Source organism: Apium graveolens, unplaced genomic scaffold (assembly GCF_009905375.1).
Source record: "Apium graveolens cultivar Ventura unplaced genomic scaffold, ASM990537v1 ctg3725, whole genome shotgun sequence".
NCBI lineage: Eukaryota > Viridiplantae > Streptophyta > Magnoliopsida > Apiales > Apiaceae > Apium > Apium graveolens.
This window is the reverse complement of record NW_027418232.1, coordinates 15,644-35,436: the sequence shown is the minus strand read 5'-3', so window position 1 is coordinate 35,436 and position 19,793 is coordinate 15,644. Positions and strand designations below refer to the sequence as shown.

The following is a 19,793-nucleotide window of genomic DNA, read 5'->3' as shown; positions in this document are numbered from 1 at the left end:
TGCATTTACCCGTGTCATTTACTTGGGTCATATCTTCACAGTTGAAACAAATTATTTTCTTTCTCACAAACCATTTCTCATCTAACTCTCTCCGGAAGCCGCCTCCAAAAAACTCACTAATCTCAAATCAAGAATGACACACCGTCAAACCTACCACCCACAACACACCAACCACTCCGCGATAGTAAAATATCTCCTCCCCAAAAACACCCCCTCCACCTCCCAAGTCCTCGCCGTCGTCACTCTCCTCCTTGTCAGCGGAACCCACATTTTGCTCGCCGGAATAACCCTAATCGGAACCCTAAAAGGCCTTGCTTTAGCCACACCACTTTTCATCATCTTTATCCCAGTTCTTGTCCCAGCTGCTCTCACTATTGGGCTTGTTGTCACTGGATTTCTCGGATCTGGGGCTTTTGGGCTGATAGGGCTTTCATCGCTCTCATGGGTTTTAAGTTACTTTAAACAAGCTAGCCAAGTGATGCCAGATCAGATAGAGTTGTCTAAGAAAAGGGCTCAAGAGATGGATGTGTATGCAGGACACACTACTCAGACCAAGGTTGGTCAGGCTCAGGACACAACTACTACAACTGGAAGGGACACTTCTTTGGAGTACAGAAAATCGGGATGGCTTTCTCCACAGGTATACATTTAAGGTTTATTGTAAAATCGATTTAGGGTTTATGGTTTCAGATTTAGGTTTATTGCAACTAGGATGTTATTTGAGTTCAAATTTTATGGTTTCATTTACTTTTCAGATTTTAGGGTTAATGATATCAATTTAGTGATTTCAATTTAAGCTTTTTTCTCACAAGGGTTTCATTTAATTTAGAGGTTTGAACTTATTTTTCATTTAATTGTTTGTCACCAGCTTGGGAAGGGAAATCAACTTTTGGCTGGGATAATATTGGTTTCTTATTTCGTCACATTTGTTGAGGCACATGTAATTGCTACAAACAAAGTAAGTTCATCTCCTTTTAAGATGATTGAATTCTTTCCCCTTTAGTGACCAAATTCTTTCCCCTGTGGTGACCAAATTCTTTCCTCTGTAGTCCCTGTAGGAAAAAATATCAAATGCACCTCACTAGATTATATAAAGTAATTTCTTACAATAATAATAAGTTAAGTATATGTAACAGGAATGACAAATAAGACTTTCACTTGACAAGAATCAAGCAGATTGTGGCATGCCACAAACTCCATACTTTGATTTTAAAACACAAAAATAATAAAAATTTTATTTAAAGTATCAGTTAGCTCTGCAACAAAAATATTAGACCAAACCATAGCAGTGAACCAAAGTATCAGACTATATTTGAAAGGAGCCAAGTTTTTACGTAGTCATAGTTAAAACAAAATCAAAATCACATCAAGAAAACCTAAACTTTGGTTGGCGTGACTTGTCGTAACCTTCTTCTTCATTTCTATCTATTCTATTTTCCTTTTACCTCCCCTTCCTCTATAAAATTGGTTCACTCTCTTAAGCGATATTTTCTTAAGACTTTCCTTTTATTATTAGTGCAAATAATAATAAAATGCACTTTCACTTGCTAGTAAGACTTTCTTCTTGGTAGAATCTTCACTTGCTAGTGAAGAAACTTACACAAGCCAACAAACTCGAAATACTATTTGAACTAATTGACCTGCCTACGCTTGGATGTAATGTACTACTTAAAATGATTCGACTAGCTTAGGAGGCAGGGACTATTTATAGTGTAAAACTTTTTTTTACCAGGACTTTTGTAGTGGTAGTGTACCTGTTTCTTTCACCTCTGAAGGACTTCCTTAGATTTCCTTTATATCAATTGTTTTACCTGGATTCGAGCTGCTTAAGTGAGACAATTGCTCCACTTTGCACTCTGTGATCTTCAGCCTTTCTAATCTTTTATATCATTATCTCTTCTTTTTTCAAAAGAAATAGTCTTCCATATATTAGTAACTCCAATTATTTAATTGTAGGTGTTTATTTATTTGGCTTTATAAAATCATACTTGCTTAGGTTTTACTTTTATATAATTGTACAAATTTTGCAGGAGACATTTAAGAGTTGTTGGTTGCTTGTTCTATTTATTATTGTCATGGCAGTGGGGGGCAGTGGTAGTGGGAGCGCACTGAGTAGGGTCACCGGAAACAGGGGGAGAGGTGGAAGAGGTAGAGATGACACTAGGGGCCTGGGCCAGGGTAGAGGTAATGGAGAAGCTGATCCTCAGGAAGAAAATGATGCAGAAGGCAGTGATGAAGAACAGGAAGATGATGATGCTGGACAGAGTGACGGTGTTCTCACATTTGGGAGAGCTCAACGCAGCATTTGTGATGGTGATTACAAAAAGAAGCCACAACTTGGACAACCGAAACTTGGAGTTGTAACCTTTATAAATGGAAAAAAGTAAACAATTTTTTTACAGTTTTGTTATTTTCCAAAAAATTATAATTTGTTACTTACACAGTTTTTTTCATTTAACAGTATTAAAGAGGCTCGTTACAAGAAAACAATTAGAGCGATAGTCAGAAATAACTGGGAGTTTGATACAGTAAAAGAAAAAGGACGCGCACGAGAGGCTTTTTTAAATAAGTGTATCGAGGAGTTCAAGGTATGCTAGCTTATAAATTTTCAGAACTTTTCAATTACTATGACCTTTTTATATTAATACTCGCTTGTAAAGAATTCTATAACTTTTTTCCCGAAGGAATACTACGAATATCAGCCAGAATATAAAGTTGATAAAATCAAAGAACTCGCAGGGGACGCTGTCGTGAGAAATCATTTGAAGGCGAATTTGAAATGTTATATAAATGCTTGGAAGACTGATGCATATAATAGGGTTAAAGAGGCCCATGCCAGGGGAGACACAAGCGCAACCCGACGTACTTGCCCCCCCTACTACTTATCAGAACCTGCATGGGAGGGTTTATGTGACTACTGGGAGACTGAGACATTTTCCAAATTGTCGGAAAATGTAGGGGAAAATGACAAGAAGTCAGATATTAAGCACTCCAGTGGAGCGAAGCCTTTTGACCAACGTTATGAGGCAAAATTTTCTCTTTATATGATGGTGTTGAACTTGCTATTTGATTTTGCAAAAATATCTTTTATCTATACATGTTCATATTTTTTTATATCTCTTTTGTAGGAACTGGAGAAAAAATTGGAAAAGCCTCTCACCCTTTTGGAAAAGTTTGATGTTTCATACAAAAAGAAAGGAAAAGTGGAAGAAATAGGGCGAAAGCTTAAAGTAAGTTGTTCTCCTTGTTTTAGTAACAATTACGAAAGGCCTGATAAGTAGTAGTAGTCATTACCTTTGGGCGGTGTCGTTGTAGTAAATATTTTGTGAGACAGTAGTCAAGTAGCAGTATTCACTACAGCTCCTACGGTTTCATTATTATAAATAGTTTTTGGTGATGAGATAACAAATTTCAGCTTCGAATCAACCTAATATTTCCCCTAGTCAATCACTAATATGTCTCTTAAAGTTGAGAGCTCAACTCTGATATGTTGTTACTCTCTGAGCAGCGAATGACTATTAAGTATAATTTATTAATAGCCCCAATTTTTGATATTAAGTACAATATATTAATAGCCCCATAATATATTAAAAAGAACTACTAAAATAAACTAAATTATTGATATTAAGTATAATATATTAATAGCCCTGTTTTTGTATCAGGGAATTGTGGGCATAATTACAAAACGCAAAAGTGAGTTACTTCTTATTAATGGATGTCTTCTTATGCTTGACAGCTAAATTCAATACACGCTCGTGTATTATTTTTTATGTTCAAGATGAGGGTTTTACTTCACAGTAAGGAGACTAATGTGGATATTTTCTACTTTAAATATGATATTTGGGATAAGAAAGAACTAGAATTTAGAAGGCTTTCTCATTATGTGGGGTGGAAGATGATTAATTTTCTACGGCCTATGTAACAAGTGATACTAAATACTAGGCCTTCTGATCTGCTACACCATTTTTGTTTGATTGCTATTGTATACATGGCTGGAGAAACAGGTCTGTGATCTATTTAAACTCCCAATAATAAAGGGATATTGAGATTGCAATATCCAATTACATAAAGTTCTATTTGCATATCTAATTGAGGATGTCATTTTGTTTTATAAAAAGGAATCAACTTATCGATAATTACAAAATTCAAAAGAGAGCAATAATTTTTTTATTAGTGTATAATTTTTTTCATTATTCTCTAATATTTTGTATGATTAATTTTTTGAAGTTATATTTGACTAAATTTTAGTTTAATTGATCACATTTTAACTTCAATTTTTTATATTTTGTGATTTTTAAATAAAAAATCAGTGTAAATATGAAATTATATTTAACGTATTATTATTTTCAAGTTTTAAGTATCCAAATATTAATAAAGGGGTAGCAGCATTGGTAATGGTAATGCTGATAGGCCTAAATTGACTAGGGTCTCAACTAGCATATATTTGTAATGACTTAATTGCTACTGAATATATGTAAACACACAAACAAGAACTACTATGCTTACCCCAGGCTTGTGCACATAAAAAATCAATGTTCATACATGCATCCGCCTCTATATCATGCTATGCTATAGTGAGCTATATATGTGTGTATGGTTAATACGTCTTTATGTGTTGCGTTTTCGTGAATTTGCAGTGTTGTTCCATACTAGATTTTACTTATGTTCATTTAAATTTAATTGGATAAAATTTGCTACTCTTTTGGATTACTTTTGTGCAAGTCCTGTTTTTTACCAAGATATCATATACAATAGACTTATTTCTTTTTACTACTGCACTCTGAATTTTAGAGTTGAGTTTTAATACTACCTCTGTGCCGCTGCTATAAGCCCTGTTTTTGTTGACATTGTACTATCAGGGAATTGTGCGCATACATACTACCTCTATCTTTTTAAATACATCAGCTATATTTTTGCCTCTCTATTGATAATTTGTAACTTGTGGCATGTGAAATTATTAAATCCATTCACTTGTACATTCACTTCCATTGTTAAAATTATCAGGTTCAAGAACTCAGACTGTAGATTAATATATTTTGAAATTTTACTTTTTTGTGTTTTTTTGCTTTCTTCATTTTTATCGATATCATCATCCCGGTCTATTTACATGTTTAAGCATAATATAGCCTAAAATTTCAATTTTTCTGATTTGCATTAAGGGAAATATTGTGTTAAATAATTGAGTCGTATATCCTTGGTTCTTATGTAATTTAGGAGGTCGTGGAGCGTGCAACGGAAGAGGGGAATTCTCAGGATGCAACACTATCTCTAGCCAACCAAAGGAAACGTGACGTTGAACTATTGCTGGAGGTTTGTCCACCAAAGAAGGGAAAATTTAAAATGTTCCCGCGCCATACCCTCACGGAGCTTGTTGGAATTGATGAAGTTTCCAAATATACCACTTCTCAGTCTTCTCTGGTCTGCATCCCAGAGCGCATTCCAAAGTCTGCATATTCTATTATCGGGAAGGTCCTGACAGATGTGACTAATATGGTTAAAGCAATAGAGGAGATCGAGGTTACACGTGCTAAACTTGATGAAAAGGTGCAGATTTTGGCTGCTCGTGCTTATCCAAACAGAGATAATCTCGCTTCTAAAATTTTATGGGAAAAGTACATTCAAATAGCATCACACATGACTTCTCCTCTTTGTGAGCGTTATAAAAAGACTATTATAGAGGTAATAATATATTTTATTATTATTATTATTATTATTATTATTATTATTATGCTATCTAGACCTGACTATATTTCCAATTAATCTCATTTATCTGATACTATCTAGACCTGACTGTTTTTCCATTAGTGTTGTGCCAAATTTTTTATTTCAGTCAGGGTAGTTTTTTTAGGTGGAGTATCAGCTGCTTTGGTTTGCTGGGCTCTGGTTGGATTTCTATAGTTTTTTATCTAGTTTTGTTAGGTCTGGATGGTTGGTTAGAAGGTGTTGTAGGCCTGTTTCTTTTGTTTGGTTTTTCAGATGTGCTGAAGTGTTGCAGCATGTTTTTTTGCAGAGTGGTATTGCAGGGGTCTGGGTTTTTGATAGTAAGGATTTAGAAGCTGATTTTGTCTGGGATTTTGCTGTAGTTTCTTCCTTAATTTGGAGTGGTGATTGCTTGTGTGGGGTCTGGTGTTTATTTTTTTATGGAGTGTTCAAACAACTGGATTTTCTGTTTTTTTGCTCATGCTGGTTTGCTTAGATCTGGGCTGGAATTTCAAGTGCATTTGATGTGCATTTTTGTTCTTATTTGGGGTGCTTGCAGATTTTCTCTGGTTTTTTGCTTCTCTGGTTGTTTGGTAGGCTGGAGATTTTGGTTGTGGGGCTCTTTGTGTTTGGTTTGGGCCAGTAGGGTCTTTTCCTTGGTTTTATTTAAAACCTTAGTATAAGTGACTGGTTTTAGCATACTCTTCAATTTGTTTGATCATTCTCTGAATTTATTTAAAAACTTAGTACAAGTAACTCTCAAGTAATTTTGTTAATTGATCAAAAGTTGTCTGTATATTGTTTTGGCAGTGTAGTCTAATCAGATTTTTATTCTTAACCACAGGATACACGCTCAGATCATATGGAGGTGGACGAAGATGACAATGATGTTCATATAGACGACTTGGAATATCGCTTCCCACTTTAGCTGAAGATCCTAGCTTATGATTATTTTGTCTAAGAACTTGCATGTGTTACTTTGGTCTCAAACTTTAAAATTTGGCCTATGTTTTACGATCTCAAGTTACATATTTTGTGTTAGGCATGAAGACATTGAACTAATGCTTGTTTATGTATACATTCAGTTTGGAGTCTCTCATTTGCTGTTTTATTTTTTATTAATAGTTATATATCTAAAGAATTGTACGGGAGGCAGCCTATGAGGAAGCTTATTGGAAAATTATTTTACAATATTGTATTTTAAAACTTCAACTGTTAGTGGTTGAAACTAAATACCAATTGCCCATTAAGTTCAACAAGAGATGATTGTATTTAACAGACATAATCAGAATTAATCAACTACTTCCGGTTATTAATGAAATCTATATTCAACAAAATTGGGTTGAAATTAATATACAAAAAATGGACTAGTTAACGAATCAACCAAAACCGGTTGGGTTTTAAAAAAATAAATTCAACTTTTTTCGGTTGTTTTTAGTAATTTTGGCGGGATTTTTTTTTTTGGTGAAATTCAAATTCAAAATTTTAATCTTTTTTGAAATATGTAAAGTTAATTTCAACGGAAAGTGGTTGAAAATAGTGTCAACAAACTCAACCGAAACTGGTTGAATATAATCATAAATTCAACCGGAATGCTAATTTCAACGGCCTTATTTACAACCGACTGGTTGTAGTTGAATTTAGTATAAATTCAACCGGATCCGGTTGGTCTTATGCTAAATTAAACCGAATATTGTCGGTTGAATTTAACCGCTTTTGTTATAGTGTTACTTGTGTTTAGTCTCATATTGATGTTTCAATTTTTTTAAAAATATTTATGAATGATCCAACCTTAAGGATGCCAGGATCTATATATTTTAATGATATGATAAAATTTTTAGAAAAAAATAAATGTGTTTGGTTTGCTATTTCACCAGTCAACTAATAGTTTGACTAGTACTTCTTATCAGTATTTAGTCCCATATTGATGTTTTAATTTTTTTAAAAATGTTTATGAATGATCCAACCTTAAAGATGTCAATATATATATATATATATGTTAGTGATATTATAAAATTTTAGAAAAAATAAATGTATCTGGTTTGCTATTTTAATAGTCAACTAGTAGTTTGACAAGTAGTTCTTACTAGTGTGTTTAGTCCATAATGATGTTCCGATTTTTTAAAAAATGTAAGTGAATGATCCAACCTTATAGATGTCAAGATGTGTATATTTTAGTGATATGATAAAAAATTTATAGAAAAATAAATGTATTTAGTTTGCTATTTCACCAGTCAAATAATAGTTTGACTAGTACTTCTTATTAGTGTTTAGTCATATACTGATGTTTTGATTTTTTAAAAAATGTTTATGAATGATCCAACCTTACACATGTCAAGATATATATATGTTAGTGATAAGATAATTTTTTTAGAAAATAATAAATGTATTTGATTTGCTATTTTAATAGTCAACTGGTAGTTTGACCAGTACTTCTTAATAGTTTTTAGTCTATACTGATGTTTCGATTTTTAAAAAAATGTATGTGAATGATCCAACCTTACAGATGTCAAGATCTATATATTTTATTGATATGATAAATGTTTTATAAAAAAATAAATGTATCTAGTTTTCTATTTTAACAATCATTCAGTAGTTTGACTAGTACTTCTTACTAGTGTTTAGTCTCATACTGATGTTTTGATTATTTAAAAAATGTTTACCTTACAGATGTCAAGATTTATATATTTTAATGATATGGTAATTTTTTTAGAAAAAATTAATGTATTTGGTTTGCTATTTTAATAGTAAACTAGTAGTTTGACCATAGTCATTACTACTGTTTAGTGTCATACTGATATTTTGATTTTTTAAATGATCCAACCTTACAGATTTCAAGATCTGTATATTTTAGAATACTTTTTAAAATTTAGAATATTATAATCTTTGTTAGTAAAATATTAATAATATTTATGTCCTATAAAAGTTAATAAAATAATAATAATAATAATAATAATAATAATAATAATAATAAATAAATAAATAAATAAATTGATACTCCTAAATTCGACCGGATACGGTTGTATTTAGAGACACGTCAACTATCCGCGTGAACTATATCTAGTGGACCAAATTCAGTTACTATCCCAACAATCTAACGGTTGGAGTTACACCAAAATAAAACAAAATTATATAAAAAAGAAAACATAACCCTTAACCCCACCCCATCCCGCCTACCCCTCACGCGCCACTACCTCCTTCCCCTCCCCTATTTCTTCCGGCAATCCTCCATCCCTCCCTCCAGTATTCTTCTTCTTCTTCCTCTCGTTCTTTCTCCGATCACATCCCTGCTGCATCTCCACAACTTCGCCGCAGCTCCGGCAACGAAGGTGAAAGAAGAGAAGGATATGTGGTGCTTATATGTATAATATTTGTAATGAAAAATTTCAGTTTCTATATAGGGAGTTTAAGAAGGATATCTCTCGTAAGCCGTAGTTGTAATATACAATTTTCTGATTTCTGCCTTTGGTCGGGTGGTGCTTATAGAACAGATGGAGGCTGCTTTACAGGAAATGAAGGGTGGTGGCCTTATATGTTACTTTTGTGTAAATAATGGTCCAAATTGTCATCTTTGAAAATTAATGCCCTATATGTCACTTCATAACTGAAGATCGTCTAGCGTTTTGATTTTTTTTTCTTAAAAGTAAAACGGAACTTCGTGAACCGTTTTAGTACTTTAATTTTTTTTATATGGGAAAACGGAACTTCGTGTACCGTTTTAGCACTTTGAACTTTTTTTATGGGCAAAACGTTAGATAAAGCAGCGTTTTGGTAGCAAAACATCATATAAACTAACGTTTTTACCTTTATTTTTTTTAAAAAAACAAACCACTATATCTTGTAAATTATTAAATCATAAATTAATAAAAAAATATTTTAAATTATTTTCTAAAACCCAAAAGAGGATTGTTAAAACCTAAAATGATAAAAATTATTAAATTAAGTTCCATTCTTAAATTTTATAATTATTTAATTTAGAATTAATATTTCTGGTTCCTAGGGTTTAGGCTCCCTAAACCCTAAACCATAAACCCTAAATCGGTGTAACATTTATTAATTTCTTTTTAAATATTTGGGCGGGGTATTCGAATTTTATCCGAAAAATTAAATTTGACCGGAAGCGGTTGTATTTAGCCGGTCGTATTTAAGCGGTTGTATTATTCGGTCGTATTTAGTACTAAATACAACTAGTTTACTAAATATGACTCGAGCGAATACAATTCATTTATAATTTTTATACCACATTCATTTTAAAAATAAAAAATTTAAAAATACCACATTCATATCTTGTATTACACATAAAATTTATGTGTAATACCACATTCATTTTTATAATAAAATTTATTGTGTATTACACATAAAATTTATAATTTTTTATACCACATTCATTTTAAAAATAAAAAATTTACTGCCTTGTAACTAAAAAAAAAGTTGTAAAATTTAATTATCTTAACTATTCATGTTATTTACTTGTCTTCTTTTAAATACTGACAATTCAATTCTATTATTAAATAAATCAAATTATCATGACTTTCATCTTGTTTTATCCATTAGAACTTTATTTTATTTTCTTCCTAGGTAAGGCCTGCACAACAAAAAAAAAGAAATTTATATCTCCTATATGAAGTATGTAATGGTTCTTATGTGTGGTATATAGTTGCACGATTTTGCATAGTTTCATGATTTTCCAGTTTTTTTGCATAGCTTTGCATTGTGAAGTGTTGCACATAGTGCATCAAACAAAAAATAATTGTTTCAAACGAGTCGAGCCTGTTAAATAATCTAGTCGAAAATGATATCACTACAAGAAAACAAGGCTAAATACCACCGCACAAATACAACTGACATCAAATTCAACCATTTACGGTTAAATTTAATGGCGCGACTAAATTCAACCGCATGCGGTCGTATTTATATACGGTCGTATTCACACGGTCCAATTTAGTACTAATTACAACCGAACAAATACAACCGTATTTATATGCAACCATATACAGTTGAGTTTATCCGTGCTCCTAAATTCAACCGTATTCGGTCGAATTTAGCCATACTAATTACAACCGAATAAATACAACCGTATTTATAGGCAACCGTATATGGTTGAGTTAAGCCGTGCTCCTAAATTCAACCGTATTCGGTCGAATTTAGCCTTGCCAAAAAATGGAGGGAATCTTCCCGCCAATGAATTTTGTACTAAATTCAACGGATTTCGGTCGAATTCGATTTTTAAAAATGGCGGGAAATTTCTGAAAAAATATATAATAAAATTTACACAAAATTTATATTTTAGTTCTTGCAAAAAAGATCATTATGGTAGTTAGATTTTTATGGTTCAATTAATAATTATAGTTTGAGTTTTAATTTATTTTGTATTTGATTTAAATTATAATCCAACCATACGGATATGAAAATTGTCAAAAAAAAAGTGTACGGAAAAAAATAAGTAATTTGAATATTTAAATTTTAACTATTTTTACAAATTGAATTTAGGGGTTGAGATCCTAACACTAAAATAGTTCGACAAGTACTTCTTTCTAGTGTTTAGTCCCATACCGATGTTTCGATTTTTTTAAAAAATTTTGTGAATGATCCAACCTTACAGATGTCAAGATCTATATATTTTAGTGATATGATAAAAAATTTAGAAAAAAATAAATGTATTTGCTTTGCTATTTTAACAGTCAACCAGTAGTTTGACCGGTACTTCTTACACTACTAGAAAATGGGGTTAAATTCAACCGGACCTAAACTCAACCGTATATGGTTGAATTTGAAATCAACGTTGTTAGAACTTTGATCAGCGCTCAAATTCAACCGAACAAATTTAACCGACACTAAATTCAACCGATTAAATTCAACCGGTTTTAAATTTAACAAGAACCAGTTGAATTTAGTGTTCCCAATTTTTCACTGCGCGGGAAATCTCCCCCCAAAAGTTAAATTCAACCGAATAAATTCAACTGCTTTATATTCAACCAAAACCGGTTGAATTTAGAACAACCAATTTTTGGATCAGCGGGAAAGTTCCCACCAAAAATTAAATTCAACCGGATAAAATCAACGGAAATCTTATTCAACGATTTCCGGTTGAATTTAGTATAAACTATTTTTTGTTCGCGGGAAAGTTCCCACCGAAATGAATAAATTCAGCAGATTTTAAATTCAACTGTTTCTTGTTGAAAATATCAATTATAAAGGCAACCGTAGCTGGTTGGTTATACCCGCTATTTGTTTTCAACCGTATCTGGTTGGATATACCCGCTGTTCGTTTTCAACCGTTTCCTGTTGTATTTGGGTAACACATTTAGAAACCCTAATGTCAGTATCCTTTCCTTCTCATGGCCTCCCTTTTCTTCTTTCACCATTTTTTCCGATCTCCTTTAATTCCTTAAGCTTCAATTTAAAAGCATTCATGTCCAAGTAAGTATTCTTCCAAATTTTTCATAAATATACTTGTAATTCTTGTATTCATATATGTCAATTGTGTTAATATTGTTAATTTTTTTATACTAAATAAACTATCTTAATTATTGTGGCTAAATTAGAGTGATTATTACTTGTTTTTAGTATGTTAAGATAATCGTAAGACATTGAGTTATATAATGATTGTATCAATCATACTAATGATATATTAATTAAATTAAGTTGTTTATTGATGTTAGTTCTTATCTATAATAACTAATTAATCAAAATATGATAATTGTAGATGGCATCCGATCGAAGTTGGATGCATCGTAGGTTTGATGCAAGGAATAATATAACCGAGGAGTACAAACATGGTGTACAAAATTTCATCAATTTTGCTATGAAAGGGGAAGTTGATTCAATGGGGAGGATAAAATGCCCATGTAATGAGTGTGGAAATACATGACGTAAATTACCCGACCATGTAACTTATGATTTGTATCGACATGGCATTATGGAGTCATATACTAAATGGGTTTTTCATGGAGAAAAGCGTAGGTCCGGGGTTGAAGCTGAGACTAGTTTGGGTAATAATGATCCTAGAGATGATGATATGTATGATGCACGTGAAATGCTTCGAGACTTTGCGGATGCACATGGAAATTTCGGGAATGGTGAGGAGGAACCGACTGCAAAAGCAAAATTTTTTTATGAGATGTTAGACGGTGCTTCTGAACCTCTTTATCCAAATTGTCCAAGTTCTACCACTTTGTCATTCGTAAATAGGTTGTTATATTTCAAGAACAAGCATGGTTGTAGTAATAAGGGCTTTGATGAGTTACTTGAACTTATTGGGTCAGTATTGCCGGAGAAACACAATCTACCTGAGACATATTATGATGTGAAAAAGATGATAAGTGGTTTGAATATGGGATATGAAAAGATTGATGCTTGCGAGAATGATTGCATGTTATTTTACAAGGAAAATAGTAAAAAGACATGTTGTGACATATGTCACAAAGGTCGATATAAGGACCGAAAGGATAACCAAAAGAAGCTGATTCCAAGAAAGATCTTGCGATACTTTCCACTTATACCGAGACTACAACGTTTGTACATGTCTGAGCAAACTGCTAAGTGTATGACGTGGCACCATGATAGAGTCATAGTTGATGGTCAGTTATCTCACCCGGCAGATGGAGATGAATGGAAAGCATTTGATGCTAGATTTCCGAGATTTGCAAAAGAGGCACGAAATATCAGACTTGGCCTTTCTAGTGATGGGTTTGACCTATTTCGTGATCCACTTGCAAGGGATTATACTGTATGGCCTGTTGTGGTGGTTGTTTACAACCTTCCACCATCTATGTGCATGAAAGCTCCATATATGTTCATGCCTCTCATTGTTCCCGGTCCTACTGATCCTACAAAAGACCTACATATTTACCTCCGACCGTTAATTGATGAATTAAAGCTATTATGGCATACAGGAGTGGAAACATATGATAGGTCATCACGCACAAATTTTCAGATGAGGGCCTGCACTAATGTGGACAATTAGCGACTTTCTAGCACTTGCGATGTTAAGTGGGTGGTCGACAAGGGTAAGTTGTCTTGTCATATATGTAGTGGTGATATTAAAGGCTTTCAACTGAGGAATGGTGGTAAGCCTTCTTTCTTTGGCACTGCTTGATATTTTTTGGAACCGGGTGATCCATTGAGGAGTAGCACAAAGTTTGGAAAGAGAGAGGTTCGTTCTGTCACAGCTCGGCATTCAGGTGGAAGGGCAAAGGCTGTATGTGATCTTATAAAATTTCCTCCTCCAGGAAAGTTAACAAAAAGAAGACCTCGGGATTATGGTGTTACTCATAATTGGACTCATTATTCTCCATTTTTTGAGCTCCCGTATTGGGAGACACTTGATCTTCGTCACAATATTGATGTTATGCATACTGAAAAGAATGTTTTTGAAAACATATTATACACGATATTAGCTGACAAGAACAAGACCAAAGATAACTTAAAATCAAAGTATGATTGTGAGGATCTTGGTATACGACGTGAGTTGTGGGTTCAAGATGGAGACATAATGCAATATGCTCCATATGCGCTCTTGAGGGAACAAGTTCATAATTTGTTTAAGTGGATTTCAACACTTAAACTTCCGGATGGTTACGTTTCAAATATATCTAGGCGTGTGAATTTTGAAAAACATACTATTCATGGTATGAAATTGCATGATTGTCATATTTTTATGCAAAAATTACTGCCTATTGTTTGTCGTGACTTATTGCCGAGGCAAGTGGGTGATGCCATTATTGAATTGTCTAACTTCTTCCAAGATTTGTGCTCATCTACCTTGAAATACTCCGATTTACTAAAAATGGAGAAAGATATTGTGAGGATAATGTCTAAGTTTGAAACCATCTTTACTCCCGGTTTCTTTGACCCGATGGAGCACTTGCCACTGCATTTGGCCACCGAGTGTAAGTTGGGTGGCCCTGTTACATATCGATGGATGTACCCTTTTGAAAGATTTTTACATGGATTGAAGATGAAAGTTAGAAACAAAGCCCATCTGGAGGGTTCAATGGCTGAACGCTATATCAAGGAGGAATGTGTGCACTTTTGTTCTCTATATTTTGAATCCAAAGTTGAAACAATGCACAATCGATTGCATCGTTACGGGGCACCCAAAATGTGTAATGATCCTAACTTGTTAGAAGTTTACACGTATCCGGCGAAACCCATTGTAAGAAAAGGGCATAGAATATTGACCGTCGATGAAGATAGACTCATCAAATATTATGTTCTTATCAACACACCGGAGGTTGCAAAGTACTTGGGGTAAGGTCTTTAACAAATCTATGATATTTTTTTACTTTGATTTATATTATTGTAATGATTGTTATTTGTTTTTAGTGAATTTAACAAGTTGGTACATAGAAAATACCCAGAGTTTGATGATGCAGCAAAAGAAAAATTTCAAAAAGATCGATTCACAAATTGGTTTGAAAGAAGGGTATGTGTCTAAACACGTACATATAAATGTTTCTTATTGTCCTCAAATATTATAATTGTAATGCACTTATAAATATATATGAATTTTTAGGTAGCGGATGATCCACAACTCAAAAATGTTTTTAAGGATTTAATAAAAGGTCCGATGCGCGATGTGGATATTTACAATGCTTGCCACTGTAATGGTTACAAATTTGGTTGTGCAAATTCTAATGAACACACTTCACCAAATTCGGGTGTGCTTGTCATTGGTAAGAAATATATGGTACTTAATTATTTCGTATCTATTGTTCTATCTTTCGTTATATTAATGCATTGCTTGTACCTAAGAAGTTTACTCATTTATATGTAGGATCTTCATATAAGGGGAGTTTTGAAAATAATTATGGTCGACTCGAAGAAATACTTGAGCTTCATTACCGTAATGGGCATAAAGTTATATTATTTAAATGTCATTGGTTTGATCATACAAAGCATGTCAAGGTGGATATAAATAGGATGACAACGGTGGATGTTCGATCAACATTAAATGCGGAAGATGTGTTTGTGTTAGCTAGTCAAGCTCATCAAGTGTATTATGCGAGGCATATTTCAAATCCAAGATCACCATGGTACACCATTTTAACAACAAAGAGTCGTTTTGTTAATGAAGAAGTGAAATCTAAAAGGAACTTTACGTCAAGTGAAGATGCCTTGCAAAATGAGGTTTCAAATGCTTCATCATCTCGTGTCGAGCCCGTGATGATTCATGATCCTTCAAATTTTTTTATTGATTTGAGATTTGTTGAAAATGACAATTCTACGGATGAGTACAACGAAGAACATAATCAAGATGAAGACATGATTATCGATGAAGAAAGTGAAAGTGAGGAAGATGACATGGCTTAATTTAATATTTTAGTGATTTTACAAAAAATATGATTAAGTTAAAAATTATTGTAATGGTCGTGTTTAATTTTTCAATTGTAATATTGATTTTTATTAGACATTAAATTTTTAATTTAAGATAAATATTAGCCTTCAGCTTATTATTGTTGCAAAAGCAGGGCTCGAGTTCTAGTAGCTACTGGAGGAGGTAAGAAGTGGCTTATTAAAACAACCGGTTTTAATTGAATTTAACTCCTAAAATCAACCATTTTTGATTGCATTTACCCGTGTCATTTACTTGGGTCATATCTTCACAGTTGAAACAAATTATTTTCTTTCTCACAAACCATTTCTCATCTAACTCTCTTCGGAAGCCGCCTCCAAAAAACTCACTAATCTCAAATCAAGAATGACACACCGTCAAACCTACCACCCACAACACACCAACCACTCCGCGATAGTAAAATCTCTCCTCCCCAAAAACACCCCCTCCACCTCCCAAGTCCTCGCCGTCGTCACTCTCCTCCTTGTCAGCGGAACCCTCATTTTGCTCGCCGGAATAACCCTAATCGGAACCCTAACAGGCCTTGCTTTAGCCACACCACTTTTCATCATCTTTATCCCAGTTCTTGTCCCAGCTGCTCTCACTATTGGGCTTGTTTTCACTGGATTTCTCGGATCCGGGGCTTTTGGGCTGATAGGGCTTTCATCGCTCTCATGGGTTTTAAGTTACTTTAAACAAGCTAGCCAAGTGATGCCAGATCAGATAGAGTTGTCTAAGAAAAGGGCTCAAGAGATGGATGTGTATGCAGGACACACTACTCAGACCAAGGTTGGTCAGGCTCAGGACACAACTACTACAACTGGAAGGGACACTTCTTTGGAGTACAGAAAATCGGGATGGCTTTCTCCACAGGTATACATTTAAGGTTTATTGTAAAATCGATTTAGGGTTTATGGTTTCAGATTTAGGTTTATTGCAACTAGGATGTTATTTGAGTTCAGATTTTATGGTTTCATTTACTTTTCAGATTTTAGGGTTAATGATATCAATTTAGTGATTTCAATTTAAGCTTTTTCTCACAAGGGTTTCATTTAATTTAGAGGTTTGAACTTATTTTTCATTTAATTGTTTGTCACCAGCTTGGGAAGGGAAATCAACTTTTGGCTGGGATAATATTGGTTTCTTATTTCGTCACATTTGCTGAGGCACATGTAATTGCTACAAACAAAGTAAGTTCATCTCCTTTTAAGATGATTGAATTCTTTCCCCTTTAGTGACCAAATTCTTTCCCCTGTGGTGACCAAATTCTTTCCTCTGTAGTCCCTGTAGGCAAAAATATCAAATGCACCTCACTAGATTATATAAAGTAATTTCTTACAATAATAATAAGTTAAGTATATGTAACAGGAATGACAAATAAGACTTTCACTTGACAAGAATCAAGCAGATTGTGGCATGCCACAAACTCCATACTTTGATTTTAAAACACAAAAATAATAAAATTTTTATTTAAAGTTTCAGTTAGCTCTGCAACAAAAATATTAGACCAAACCATAGCAATGAACCAAAGTATCAGACTATATTTGAAAGGAGCCAAGTTTTTACGTAGTCATAGTTAAAACAAAATCAAAATCACATCAAGAAAACCTAAACTCTGGTTGGCGTGACTTGTCGTAACCTTCTTCTTCATTTCTATCTATTCTATTTTCCTTTTACCTCCCCTTCCTCTATAAAATTGGTTCACTCTCTTAAGCGATATTTTCTTAAGACTTTCCTTTTATTATTAGTGCAAATAATAATAAAATGCACTTTCACTTGCTAGTAAGACTTTCTTCTTGGTAGAATCTTCACTTGCTAGTGAAGAAACTTACACAAGCCAACAAACTCGAAATACTATTTGAACTAATTGACCTGCCTACGCTTGGATGTAATGTACTACTTAAAACGATTCGACTAGCTTAGGAGGCAATGACTATTTATAGTGTAAAACTTTTTTTTACCAGGACTTTTGTAGTGGTAGTGTACCTGTTTCTTTCACCTCTGAAGGACTTCCTTAGATTTCCTTTATATCAATTGTTTTACCTGGATTCGAGCTGCTTAAGTGAGACAATTGCTCCACTTTGCACTCTGTGATCTTCAGCCTTTCTAATCTTTTATATCATTATCTCTTCTTTTTTCAAAAGAAATAGTCTTCCATATATTAGTAACTCCAATTATTTAATTGTAGGTGTTTATTTATTTGGCTTTATAAAATCATACTTGCTTAGGTTTTACTTTTATATAATTGTACAAATTTTGTAGGAGACATTTAAGAGTTGTTGGTTGCTTGTTCTATTTATTATTGTCATGGCAGTGGGGGGCAGTGGTAGTGGGAGCGCACTGAGTAGGGTCACCGGAAACAGGGGGAGAGGTGGAAGAGGTAGAGATGACACTAGGGGCCTGGGCCAGGGTAGAGGTAATGGAGAAGCTGATCCTCAGGAAGAAAATGATGCAGAAGGCAGTGATGAAGAACAGGAAGATGATGATGCTGGACAGAGTGACGGTGTTCTCACATTTGGGAGAGCTCAACGCAGCATTTGTGATGGTGATTACAAAAAGAAGCCACAACTTGGACAACCGAAACTTGGAGTTGTAACCTTTATAAATGGAAAAAAGTAAACAATTTTTTTACAGTTTTGTTATTTTCCAAAAAATTATAATTTGTTACTTACACAGTTTTTTTCATTTAACAGTATTAAAGAGGCTCGTTACAAGAAAACAATTAGAGCGATAGTCAGAAATAACTGGGAGTTTGATACAGTATAAGAAAAAGGACGCGCATGAGAGGCTTTTTTAAATAAGTGTATCGAGGAGTTCAAGGTATGCTAGCTTATAAATTTTCAGAACTTTTCAATTACTATGACCTTTTTATATTAATACTCGCTTGTAAAGAATTCTATAACTTTTTTCCCGAAGGAATACTACGAATATCAGCCAGAATATAAAGTTGATAAAATCAAAGAACTCGCAGGGGACGCTGTCGTGAGAAATCATTTGAAGGCGAATTTGAAATGTTATATAAATGCTTGAAAGACTGATGCATATAATATGGTTAAAGAGGCCCATGCCAGGGGAGACACAAGCGCAACCCGACGTACTTGCCCCCCCTACTACTTATCAGAACCTGCATGGGAGGGTTTATGTGACTACTGGGAGACTGAGATATTTTCCAAATTATCGGAAAATGTAAGGGAAAATGTGAAGAAGTCAGATATTAAGCACTCCAGTGGAGCGAAGCCTTTTGACCAACGTTATGAGGCAAAATTTTCTCTTTATATGATGGTGTTGAACTTGCTATTTGATTTTGCAAAAATATCTTTTATCTATACATGTTCATATTTTTTTATATCTCTTTTGTAGGAACTGGAGAAAAAATTGGAAAAGCCTCTCACCCTTTTGGAAAAGTTTGATGTTTCATACAGAAAGAAAGGAAAAGTGGAAGAAATAGGGCGAAAGCTTAAAGTAAGTTGTTCTCCTTGTTTTAGTAACAATTACGAAAGGCCTGATAAGTAGTAGTAGTCATTACCTTTGGGCGGTGTCGCTGTAGTAAATATTTTGTGAGACAGTAGTCAAGTAGCAGTATTCACTACAGCTCCTACGGTTTCATTATTATAAATAGTTTTTGGTGATGAGATAACAAATTTCAGCTTCGAATCAACCTAATATTTCCCGTAGTCAATCACTAATATGTCTCTTAAAGTTGAGAGCTCAACTCTGATATGTTGTTACTCTCTGAGCAGCGAATGACTATTAAGTA

General features: G+C 33.7%; 2 protein-coding genes across 2 annotated transcripts; both read left to right on the top strand.

The window, feature by feature from the left end:
* Window positions 1-86: 86 nt before the first annotated feature.
* LOC141701313 (uncharacterized) lies at window positions 87-6,628 on the top strand. The gene is made up of 10 exons (XM_074504997.1): window positions 87-640; window positions 869-958; window positions 2,031-2,383; window positions 2,462-2,588; window positions 2,685-3,026; window positions 3,129-3,230; window positions 5,215-5,679; window positions 6,011-6,121; window positions 6,260-6,310; window positions 6,545-6,628. The coding sequence occupies exons 1-10, from the start codon at window positions 134-136 to the stop codon at window positions 6,626-6,628; spliced, it is 2,232 nt and encodes a 743-aa protein (XP_074361098.1). The 5' UTR covers window positions 87-133.
* Window positions 6,629-12,619: 5,991 nt separating this feature from the next.
* Window positions 12,620-16,014, top strand: LOC141701312 (uncharacterized). The gene is made up of 5 exons (XM_074504996.1): window positions 12,620-13,614; window positions 13,834-14,952; window positions 15,028-15,127; window positions 15,218-15,377; window positions 15,479-16,014. Exons 1-5 carry the CDS (start codon window positions 12,620-12,622, stop codon window positions 16,012-16,014), a joined length of 2,910 nt encoding a protein of 969 aa, XP_074361097.1.
* Window positions 16,015-19,793: the final 3,779 nt, after the last annotated feature.

What these genes read in the sequence shown, in the direction of transcription:
- LOC141701313 (XM_074504997.1), top strand. Translation starts at nt 134, where the DNA reads ATGACACACCGTCAAACCTACCACCCACAACACACCAACCACTCCGCG. An exon ending in CTTTTGACCAACGTTATGAG is followed by an intron (nt 3,027 to 3,128) that starts GCAAAATTTTCT and finishes TCTCTTTTGTAG; the next exon opens with GAACTGGAGAAAAAATTGGA. An exon ending in TTGGTAGGCTGGAGATTTTG is followed by an intron (nt 6,311 to 6,544) that starts GTTGTGGGGCTC and finishes TCTTAACCACAG; the next exon opens with GATACACGCTCAGATCATAT.
- LOC141701312 (XM_074504996.1), top strand. Translation starts at nt 12,620, where the DNA reads ATGGAGTCATATACTAAATGGGTTTTTCATGGAGAAAAGCGTAGGTCC. An exon ending in GGAGTGGAAACATATGATAG is followed by an intron (nt 13,615 to 13,833) that starts GTCATCACGCAC and finishes ATTGAGGAGTAG; the next exon opens with CACAAAGTTTGGAAAGAGAG. An exon ending in GAGGTTGCAAAGTACTTGGG is followed by an intron (nt 14,953 to 15,027) that starts GTAAGGTCTTTA and finishes ATTTGTTTTTAG; the next exon opens with TGAATTTAACAAGTTGGTAC.